Genomic DNA, 12544 nt, shown 5'->3' on the forward strand with positions numbered 1-12544 from the left:
GGCAGCTTCACTTGCAATACTAAAAAGATGATATATATAGTTTAAAATATCCTTGTGGATTATTTTATATTGGAGAGAACAAGAGAAGTCTTGCTGCAAGATTAAAAGAACACATAAGGGACATCAAGAAGCAAAGATTTCAGAGTCCTGTAGCTATGCACTTTAAGGAACACCAAAATGGAGACCCATAGGGGTTACAGGCAACTGTTTTGGAACAAGTAAATACTAGGTTTAGTACTGATGAAAAATTAAGGAACATTTAAGAAGGAAGGAAGCAATATTTATTTTAACATATGATACAATTGTTTCCAAGAGGTTTGAATAGGGAATTATCTTGGAAGCATTTAATGTAAGAAAGTTAAAAAGAATATTAAAAGTTATTTAAGTAACACAAGCGATATCCTGGGCATCCAAGAAGTTTAATGTTCACACCAAAAACGAACCAAGACAGCAAACCAACAAATAAAACAATAAAAATTCAGTTAGAAAATTCAACAATACTGAGCGCTTTCACCCGCTCGATTAACTGCGGGTTTCATCAGAGTCTGATGAAACCGCGGCCTTGTTGAATTTTCTAACTGAATTTTTATTGTTTTATTTGTTGGTTTGCTGTCTTGGTTCGTTTTTGGTGTGAACATTAAACTTCTTGGATGCCCAGGATATCGCTTGTGTTACTTAAATTCTTTTCGTGGTTCCAATATTAAAAGTTAACCTATTTAGTTAGCTTTTTAGTGAATTCTTAATTTGATGATTATTTAATTGATCAAATGCATGTATTTAAGTGTATGCATACCAGCAGAAAGATGTACTCTGAAATTGCTTTTCTGAAAGCCGAGGCGCTAGAGAAGTGTTACTTGCTCTTAATCGTATTAGAGTTTGAAGTTTTGCTGTTAACATTTATTGCAGAAGTTATTTTTTTTATTTTAATAAATCAGTCTGTGTACTAAACTGAGTAAATTCATCTGGCCTGGAACTTGTGGTGTGATATATATGTGTATATATATATATATATATATATATATATATATATATATATATTTATTTATTTATTTATACACATATACATATACACACACATATATATATATATATGTATACATATATATATATATATATATATATATATATATATATATATAAGTACTATAGCCACTCCCCCACTTTCTAGATCCTATCTGCTTTCATATGGGATAATTCCTCCTACCCCCATTCTTCTACCTACATTTTAATAGCACCTATTAGCTTTCATCTGGCATTCTCCCATCCCCCTTCCAGTACCTTTACTTCACCACTCTATCTTCAGGTGTTGCATCTAGGTAAAACAGTTCCTTAACTCACTAGCTGAATCACAAATAATGATATACTCCTCTTTACAACCCCTCTTGTTCGCACCATACCTCCTTACCTTGTATGAAAACCAATTTCTCATGGGATTTCAGGTTTTGAAAGGGCATACTATCACCTCAGCTGTAAATCCTCCCACCTTCAACCATACTTAAAGTACCAGGTCCTATCCAACATCTTGTTCAGTCTATCAACATCTCAACCTCAGGCACATTAGCTCTAGATCCAAACACTACCACAAACTAATAAACAAATTCCTGAAGTTCATCACCAAGTATAGACTTAACCTAATACTTGGTGGTGATATTCATCCCAACCCTGGCCCACCCACTTCAGATACACATACCCCCTCTACTTGCAATCTAAGCTACAAACCTACAAGTAATAGGCCAACTAACTCTCTCCTAGCCTGTCATCTCAATATTAGACGCATTAATAACAAGGTACATGAATTGCATGCACTTCTGGATGTCCACTCCCTTGAGATTCTGTTTAATTGAAAGCTGATTAAAACCTAACACTACAGACAATGAAGTTACCACCTGGGTACAACATAGGCTGGATTGTGCTTCCAGGAAGGGGGGTGGGGTAGCTGTACTCTATAAATCTGAGTTGAATGTCACCATAGATGTAATACAACCACCTCAGATTAATAAATCAGAGATTCTTGCCACCAAATTGCAACTTAATAAAAATAAATGCATTAATATCATCTGTATGTACACTCCCCCAGGTAACAGTATATCTGCACTTGAAGATATCCTGCACTGGCTGTCATGTCACTATCCCCAAGAAACCCTACTACTTGGAGACTTTAACATAGACTGGGGCACCTGTTCCTCAGAATCCCCAACCACCCATATTAACCTGCATGCATTTACACAAATCATATCCACCCCTACCAGGATAGGTAAACCCAACCAAAAAGAAAGCATGCTTGACTGGGTACTCATAAATAGTCACTCCCAACTGTACACCTCTGGTACCCTTCCTGATGGCCTAAGCGATCACCTTCTCACATATGTAATTAAGCACAAAGCCATTAATTCCCAATAACCCTTACTCAGAAAGGTTAGAAACAATAAAAACTTTGACCCTGCCAAATTCCAACAAGAACTAAACGCATGTAATTTGTCTGTTCTAAAACACCTCCCCTTAGAGGAAGCAGTAGCATACTTTAACAAATTCCTTGAGATCCTTGATTTGCATGTGCCTGTTCGTTGAAAGAGAACAAAGGCAAAAACTAGGCCTTGGCTTTCTAAAGAGTCTAAACTCAAAATTATCCTTAGAAACAAAGCATGGGCTTTATGGCATTCTTCTAAAGACCCCCAAGATCACATTAAATACAGGCAATCCAGGAACAAACTAAAAAATCCATTTTACAAGACAAAAAAAAATACTACTGTAATTTACAGACAGTAAATGAAAATAACCCTCAAGTTTTGGGCAGGTTTAAATGATCTACTACATCCTGGACAAACTTCAACCCCAATCCCTGCTGCTACTATTGATAAAACCCCTGAAGATGTTTCTGATGGTATTAACCTATTCTTTACTGAGACAATTCAAGCCCTAGCTAGCCAGCTACCTCCTAGCTTCCCTGGTCCTTAAAGTACCACCCCTAGAAACCTACTCGCGTTCAGCTTCCAACCAGTCGCCACTTCACTTATCCGTACCTTGATCAAAAAATTAAAACCCACTACGCTTTCTGCTGATCAACTCCCTGCCAAGTACCTACAAAAATCAGCTGATGCTATTGCTTACCCCGTCTCAATACTAATCAATCGAACCATAGTAGAAGCTAAAATTCCCACCATGTGGAAAATATCCTATGTAATCCCACTTCACAAAGGAGGCAGCTCTACTGAATTCTCCAATTATAGGCCAATAGCTGTACTCTCTCCACTTGCAAAGATTATGGAAAAATGTATTCATAGACAACTCATGCACCACCTCATCCAGAATCACCTTATGGCAGACACTAAGCATGGTTTCCGTCCTCATCAAAGCACTACTTCAGCCCTCCTAGCCTTTACCAACACCATAAACCATAATCGCAACAATAATTATATATCCTCAGCCCTCATCTTGGATCTTTCCAAGGCATTCAATATGGTTGATCACCAACTTTTAATCCACACCCTGCAAACATTCTGTCTAGATACTAGAGCCCTTCAGTGGTTTCAATCCTACCTGAATGGTCAACAGCAGGCTGTCCTCTGGCAGAACAAACTCTCTAATCTTCTACCTAACACCCTTTGAGTACCACAAGGCTCTATAATAGGGCTCTTGCTGTTCTCCATCTTCATTAATGACCTTTATGCTGTCATCCCAAAAGTCAGCTGTATCCAATATGCTGATGACTCTACTCTGATTTGCTCGGCCACATCTCCAGTAGAGTTATGGTCAGCTACCCAGACCACCAATAGAAAACTGGCTTTCTGAACGTCGTCTGATCCTAAATCCCAAAAAAAACTAAAATGCTGTTATTTTCACCAACACGTAGGTCTACCGCTTTCACCTTTACCATAAATTCAAATGATGGCACAATAATTTCCCCTGACCCCCCTCTACCAAACTATTAGGTGTCATCATAGATAATAATCTAAAATTCGACCTACATGTTAACCAAACTATCAAAACCATCAATAAAAACTAGGGTCACTTTACAGAATAAAAGCCTTCCTAACCCCTCCAGCTAAAATTGTCATAACTTGCTCTACTCTCACATTTAAACAAGACTGTCCTTAACAAACTCTCAATTTGCTACAACCACATTGCCAGGTTTGCCACTGGGCTGCCTTTTAGGACACATCATTGCATCAATTTAAATCAGCTTGGGTGGCTTGAACTACCCAACTATATATACATATATATATATATATATATATATACACTCTTACATGTGTATATACACATACATATGTATATACACATACACATATATATACACACACACACACACATACATATATATATATATATATATATATATATATATATATATATACATATATGTATGTATATATATATATATATATATATATATATATGTGTATACATATATATATATATATATATATATATGTGTATACATATATATATATATATATATATATATATGTGTGTGTATACATATATGTATATATATATATACACACACACACACACACACACACATATATGCATATTTGTGTCACACACACACACACACACACACACACACACACACACACATGCGTACATTCCTTTCTCTCACCTCTCACTGTCCACACATAAACACTGCTTTTTGCTTTACTGGATGAAGACCACTACAAAATTGTTTTTCTTTAGTGTATTAGCTTTCAGTATTTATTTTTTCTTAGGAATATCTTTCTCATACTCTCACATACATGCTGCATATTTTATTTAGTAAATGGTTAGTGTAACAGTTATTTGAAATTCATTTATTCTTTTGAGTATTTTTACTGTTGTTGAATGTTAGGGTTCTAGGCTAGGGATCTCTTTTCTGGCCTCAAGCCTTGAACAACGCTGAGACCAGGAGGTGTGAGAAGCTACTACATCACACTGCTATCTGTATTCATTACCCTTTTAGTTTTGGAGGTTGTGGCACTTTACTGAGTGTGCTAGCTCTCACAAAGCCCTCATAGTAATTTCTAAACCATTTTCTAGACTGTATTTAAACATTCCTGCTTTGTTTTGCCACTGTTCATACTTTTGGGCAAATGTTAGTAGAGATGCACATAGTGCTGTACACACACTATGAGAAGTTAGATGGTAAAACAGACTATTTGTCTGTCACATCTGGCTTTTCACTGTCATGGAACTCTGCTGTGAGGAACTGAAGTGTACATTTAGCAGTGCTGCGTATGTAAAGTGTAACCCATGTTATCTCATTGTTGATAGATTCTAGTTTGAGATTGTGTTGGTACCTACATTGAAGAAAGCCACTGGTTTAAAATGACATGACCAAGTAAAACATGGGTAATATGTTATGATTTATTGTTGCTGTGACTTCTACTTGAAGATCTCCTTTTATTGTAAGTATGCTTAAACACTACTATACCATTTGTATGGACTGGAGGCAAGACAGTGCTAAATATGATTGATTTTATCTTTGGTTTTATGGTAATTTTGTATGCATGTGAAACCAGTTTGCATTTATTTTTGATGACTGCAGTGTTGTCATTGGTACTTTTTCAATTATTTGAATATGGTGATTAAAACTTCTTTAGTAAATGCTGAGACCTGATGATGCTGGCAGTGTGGTGGTAGAATGGGATGATACTAATGGTGTTTTAATAACATGGTGGTGGTGCCTTTTGCCACCCTTAGTAATGTTTATTGCTACAGCTGGTCATAATATTGTTTTATCTGAGTATTTGCTTGTGCAGCTCGGTGAAAACCTCCTTCTTAATTGTACTTTTACCTTCGTAGATTATTATAGTTATTGTCTCAAGGTTATGGATTGGATTGGTATTGGCATCATTCACCAGGTTCTTCTGTTTTTACCCATTTGTTTTTTGATAATTGCTCATTTGTTATAGATACATGCCTACATTCTATTTCATAATATTCTTTAGAATTTATCTTTCTACTGTACTGAATTGGATAATTACATTCATTTTCACAAAATTGGATTACCAAGGAGGCAAATGTTTTATATCGTTAGTCCATGGTGTACCATTTCTGCATTTATTTATCTTATCTGCTTGAATAGATCCTTAATGAAATTTAGCATCTCATTTAAAGTGAATGTTATCTGTATTGTAGCATAGTCATTAATTACTTGCATCTATTTTGTATCACTGATCTTTTCTTTTGCTGCTTTTTTTCTTTCCTGGTTATCTGTTTTACAGTGTATTCATTACTTTCTTTTTTCTTTTATTTGTAATTAATGAAACTGTGTGATACAGAGCTCAAGATAGAGTGCTAATAGGAAAAAATGTGGTTTCACTTTTGCCTTTGAGTAAACTAACGTTTTACACTTACGTAAGATTTCCAGTTATGCTTGAATCTGAATGAAAGCTGCTATCTGTACCTTTTTGTGTCTTGAGATATTTATATGAAGCTGTAATTAACAGGTCATTATAGCATATTAAAATAGATTTTTCTTGTGTAATTTTCAGCACTCAGATATGCCAGAGGAGATGAGGGTCGAAACAATGGAGTTATGTGTAACAGCCTGTGAGAAATTTGCTACAAACAATGAGGTACATCACTGAAGGAAATGATTACACTGTTTCTGTCTGATATCCTGTCATTGATAACGTATTCCATTTAATTTCATATGGAGTCTTTTGTAAATAATTCTTTCATAGTACACTCAAGCATTTTGTTTTGGTGCTCTCTCTTTGGATATTATCTGTCTTACATTAGTTGATTTAGATTTATTTTGATTTATTTATTCAGTTGCAGAATTAACTTTTGTTGGTTATCTGTTGTTTTTAGGTGTCCCCTGTCATTTCACTGTGTACAGAGATGGTCACTGACATTTTAACATAGGAAGATGCAGTTTATTTCAGGCTAATGTGGAAAGCTTTATATCAATGCATTCTTCGATGTTATCTGATCCTTGGTTTCACAGTAAATACCCATTCAGCTGTCTTGGTCTAGAAGAGTTTTAAAGTTCATCACAGAGGCATTAGTGATATTCATTTGTGAGAAGCAAAAGAATGGGAGGCATTTAAATGTCTAGATGTGACCTAAAATCACTGAATTAAAAATATTTTAGACATTTCCAAGCTGATACATTTCCACATCTGATGTTAAGCTTGCATTTCAAGTAGGGGCATGGAAAGTGTCACCTGTGAAAACAACTAAAGGGAATCCTTCTGCCAGTTTTCAGTAACAACTATTGCATGGCTAATAACCTGGCAACCTAATGTACTCCCTTAAGAGGACTTCTGATATGATTAATGACCGGAAGAATTTTCTTGTTTGTTGCCGTTATACTTGTCTACATTTCATAACATACATTTCTCTTTGAAACATGTTTTCTTCTATCCACACCAGCATTCCCTGCAACTTGGTTATGCGATGTACTCACTATTTAAAACCATGTGATCTTTCCTATTACTTGCCCACACTTTCCTCACAGACTTCACAGGAAAATGTCTTTAACAATTTCCAAAGGGAAAGGGAAGGCCTAAGTCTACAAAGTGCTTGTGTGGCTGGTAAATATTGGAACAGGACCATGAGTGCCTTTACTTTCTTCTCTTAGATATTTCCAAGTTTCCTGTGATACATGAGAGAAATTCAGTGGTACTGCTCACCACCTGCCATTGCCATTTGAATTTCAAACCTTTTTTTAAGCATGGCTTCACAGAAATAGAATCAGAAAGGTGGAGATAGGACATCACTCCAAGGAATGGCATCCACTGGTATAAGGCAAGGTAAGGCTTTCAACCCTCACACTTTATCTCTGTCCACTTCTAGTACAGTTTAGACTTCTTGGTAATTGTGGAGCAGAGTAACTTCTACATTTTCAGCACATACTGGAGAGGTGACTTAGTGACTGATGGCACTAGCATAAAGGATTGACAAAGTTGATTGTGTGCATCTGTCAGTTATGCATCCTTGTAAAAAGTATACAAGAAAATAAAATAAAAATTGTGGCAGTTATACTGCCTTGTTATTGTGTTTTTGCCCTTAACTGCATATAAAGGTGAGGAGATTCCTCCCTTTTTGAGCATAATTTATTTCAGTAGTCCATTAATTTTGCTATTACATGGGGTCAATAGGGGTGTCAGCCCCTTTACATGCTTTAACTACAAACAAATGAAGTAATACAAGAACACTGTTAATGTGCTGCAGCTTTAATGGATTGTGCAGATCCTGTAACAGTAGCAGCAGTATATTGCATGCCATGAAAATATGCTTGTATAAAAAAGAATATAATAATTTACAGTTTAAGAAAACAAACAATAAGAACTACAAAATGTGAGTGACACACAGTTAAAATACTCAACTGCATGTCTGCACTGGTGGTGTAGAGGATTAAAGTCCTGACTTATGGCCCAAGGGCGACTCAAGTTTTGTTAGCAGCTTTGGTTTCTGATGGTGTTGGCAAGGAAGGATGGACATCATCATACTGGATTGGGATGTATGGTAGATGTTCTTCATGTTTCACTGTTGCAGTCCTGACGTGTAGGATTTCCTGCTGTTTAAGCCCTTAGCTGGCTCAACTACCAGAGTAAAAATCTCCCTCCTCCTTAGGCTGATGGACGTCGTATCTGACGTTGGTACACTTGGGTATATAGGGAGCCAGCTGACATCATGATATCAGTCTTCTTGCCGTCGGAGCCCTAAGCAGTATTTCAGTGTGTTGGTCCACACCAGAGAGAAGTCATCTGAAAGCTACCATTGAGGAATTATTTTTTTCTTGCTTTAACCCATGTCAGATAAGGTTAACAATTGTCTCTGCTGTGGTAAGCAAATCCCACACCAAACTCCAATACCAAGACTTCCATTCGCTGTGTATCACCTGTCTAGGCCCTGATTACGATGTTCCTAATTGTCATTTCTGCACCTGTTTCAACTCTAGGACTATCAGGTATAGGGCCGAGATCTTAGCAAGAGATCTTAGTCTTTCATCCACTTCGCATCGTCCAGTAGCGTCCACTGGTCATCCTGAGGTTGAGCTTCCTAAGTGTAGGAAGGATAAGGAAAAAAAGACCTAAGCATAGGGCCTTGGCTGATAGTTGTTCTCTGTCTGCTAGTCCCCCAAGGCTTGTTATCTTTGAGGAAGGCGAGGCACTTTTGCAGCCCCCTTCTGCATCTGAAGTGGTGGCGCATGCCTCTGAGACCGGTCTGGAGTCCAACTTGCCATCTGATCCCACAGCTTCTGCACAGGTCTTGATTCTTAGTTTGTTGGTCAGGTCCAGGATTGCTCAGTGGATCTTTGCTTCAGATGAGTGGTCTTTTACTGGGGACATCCCTTTGCAGCATCAAACTGCATTGGCTCATTCTTGCAGAGAGACTTGGCATCAGGATTGTGGACGTACCTAGGCCCAAGGCCAGAGCTACCTCTACGAAGGGTTCTACCTCAGGCCCTATGTCTAGGCCTTCCAGCTTGCATGCACAGGGATATCAGCAAGACCTGGTGAGGTTAGCAGAAGTCCTTATTTCAATAGTCAGAGCTAGGCAGCCTCCTTTGGAGCCTTCCCCAGGGAAAAGGAAGAGGGATCTGTCGCATTCATTTTAGGACACGAATAAATGAGTCTTCATGGGTTCTTTTCAAGCACCTTTATTTTATACAAACGCATCACTATAGAGGCTTACTGACTATAACTTAAATAATCTATATACAAACTAACAACTGCGATCTTGCATGCTCACTCTCTGACTGCCTCTACTGCTTCTACAAAATGGCACTAGGGATTGCATGTGTCTGGAATTTATACATGCACGCACAGCCTTGCATGCTTCTTAAAGATATAGCATAGACACTTTACACTCTGATCTACATCCTCCCTCATTGAGAAAAGATCATGCAATTTGTCATGAGATTATTTGGCATGCAGAAATTACAAGTAATCTGTAGACATGCATTATACAGTGCTAAATACACATGTGTATACAATCAAGTCCACATTGCTGCATATTTCACACTAGGCTTAGAAATTTGTCCATATCGTGTGACATAAAACTGGGAATTAGATTTAGCACCTAGGACAGTTTCTGCAAAATAGTTGACCTGTGGAATGTTCAAATCACTTTCTGGAACAGAATCAGACTTTTGAACACATTCTTGTCTGGAAACAGTGTCTGACTCATTCTTTGATTTATAGTTTGCACCACAGTTACAATGTTGTGTCTGCAATGATGATGATTCTGGTAAAGGAAGATGATGTGTGCGATTCCTCCTATACTCCACACCCTCAGAATCTACCAAGTAGGATCTCAGCTCAGCACAGATGCCGATAATCAGTCCTATTCAATCAAAAACTTTGGTCATCTGGATTCGTACCATCTCTCCTTCCCTCAATGGACGAAGTCATCTGCTCGATCTGTCGGAACTAAATTTCTGGATATTACGCTTCTTAAACAATTGCGCCTTGATGGTTTTAATGTTCTTAAGGTTAGGCTACAACAAACTTGAAGAAATAGGTAGCGTATTTCTAGTTTGCGTGGAATGTAGTCTTTGAGCAGGTGAGCCAAGAATATCATCACGGGTATGCTTCTGAGATTAAGCAAATTCTAGAATACATCGGTATTGTCACACTTTGACTTTTCAAGTAATTGCTTTGCACTGTGTACTGCACATTCAGCTAGACTATTGTACTAAGGATATTCAAGACTACTAGTGACATGTACAAAGTCCCATTCTTTTGCAAATGTCTGAAACAACTGGCTGGTGAATTGAGTACCATTGTCAGAAAAAAGTTTGTGTAGACTACCATGAACTGAGATATGTCGTTTCAAGGTAGTAATGACAGCAGTTGAGGTTAAGTTTGGTAGTAGATCAATCTCAAACCAATTTGAATAAGAGTCTACCAAAACTAAATAGTGTTGATTGTTCCACTCAAAGATGGTTGCTGCAGTAGACCAAAGGTAGTTCAGGAATTGGACTTAGCTGAAGTGATTCTCTTTGCAAATGCAATCAAGTACTATTGCATACTGAACAAGAAGAAAGAACTCTTATCAATGTCTGTTGGTAATGATGGTCAAAATGCTAACTCTCTTGCTCTTCTCTTAGTGGATGTGGATCCCGGGTGACCACGATGCAAAATCTGAATATGTCATTGTTGTAAGGAAGCAGGATCAACAATTGTAGGACCTTTGAAAATAATGCCGTCTTCCATCAACAATTCAAATCTGCAAGGAAAATACCCTTGCACCTCAGGTGATACACTAGATTGCTTTGATGGCCATCTGACATTAATATAGTGATTGAGCTTCTGTGAAATTGGATCAGTCTGAGTGTGATCTCTTAACTCATCAAGTCTAGTCGTGGAAAAAATGCGCACTGACATCACATCAAAGTCAAAAGTCTCTGCATCAAGCTGTTCTGTTGTATTTCTGGGTGATCTGGACAGAACAAAACACTTCACTCCTTGTTAATAAGTTTACTGCATCAACTCTTTCACCAAGCACTGATGCATCATCTACATAGAAAACTAACTGTTTTGGCTCTACTTGATCAACTTGTTTTTTTGTGCGACCTTTCTTTACAACTGTGTGAGGCTTACTTCTTTACAAAACTTTTGGAAATGGTTCCATTTTTACACTTGTGACATTGCTAACCAAATGCTAAGCACTTCTCTCTTTTAGACTCATGATTCGCACCACAGTTGCGACAGTTAACAATAAAGCTATACTCTGGTTTTGCTGATTCATGTTTGTGTTCCACTGAGCTGGTGCTGAAGCTTGCACCTTTCCTGGAACTTTCTAAAAACCATAGTGGCTTCTTTGGAAATCCTGTAGCTGCCACGTGCTTAGGCCTCTTCTTGTTTGTCACATGTAGCATACTGTCTGCGTTTCCTCTGGATCTTAATGAAACCATGCACTTGTCACTCGCAAGCATACTCATATGTTTTTCTTTCACCTCATGGATTTGACAAATCTTTATGGCTTTGCTCAACATCAAATCACTGTCACAATGTAAAATCTTTGTCACAGCAGCATTATTAATACCACATACAAGCATGTCCTTTATCAGCTCATCTTTTAGATCACCAAACTGACACATCTTAGCTCAGTTTCTCAAGTCAGTTATATAAGTTACAAATGTTTCCTCTGGTTTCTAATCTCTTGTGTAAAATAAATGCCTCTCTAACATAATATTTGTCTGGGGGTTACACATTTCTCTGAACTTGCGCTTCAAACACTCAGGGTCTTCCCTTATTTCAGCTTGTACAACAATATGGTGGTCCTCCCCCTCTCCTTCATACACTTTTGGTGCATACACAAATGAATGCTCTCTTTCTGTGGCCTCAGACCTTGCCTGGTTTTGCAAAATGAATGCCCTGGTGTGTGCATGTCTATCTGCATAAGCTGCTTGTATGAAAATGTCGTACTCTTGCTCAGATATTCTCCAGTTCTCTGCAATATTCTGATCAAACACAAGTGGTAGGATTTTTCGAAATCCATTTGCCATATTAACACATACCAGTGAAGGGTTTTGCGAATCAGCATGAATATACACACATACACATATGCATAAGTTTCTGGCATAAACAGTACTTGTCCAATGCCT

The 12544-nt window shown here is 37.6% G+C and overlaps 1 protein-coding gene across 2 annotated transcripts in view; it reads left to right on the forward strand.

The window, feature by feature from the left end:
- DNAL4 (dynein axonemal light chain 4) overlaps nucleotides 1-12544 on the forward strand; it is a 434679-nt gene that overhangs the window by 360843 nt on the left and 61292 nt on the right. For both annotated transcript variants that reach the window (XM_044066322.1, XM_044066330.1), the window contains exon 3: nucleotides 6474-6557. In XM_044066322.1, coding sequence (XP_043922257.1) covers nucleotides 6474-6557 — 84 coding nt within the window. The remainder of the gene's footprint in view (nucleotides 1-6473; nucleotides 6558-12544) is intronic.

Source organism: Protopterus annectens, chromosome 1.part0 (assembly GCF_019279795.1).
Source record: "Protopterus annectens isolate FY-2018-M chromosome 1.part0, PAN1.0, whole genome shotgun sequence".
Classification (NCBI taxonomy): Eukaryota; Metazoa; Chordata; order Ceratodontiformes; family Protopteridae; genus Protopterus; species Protopterus annectens.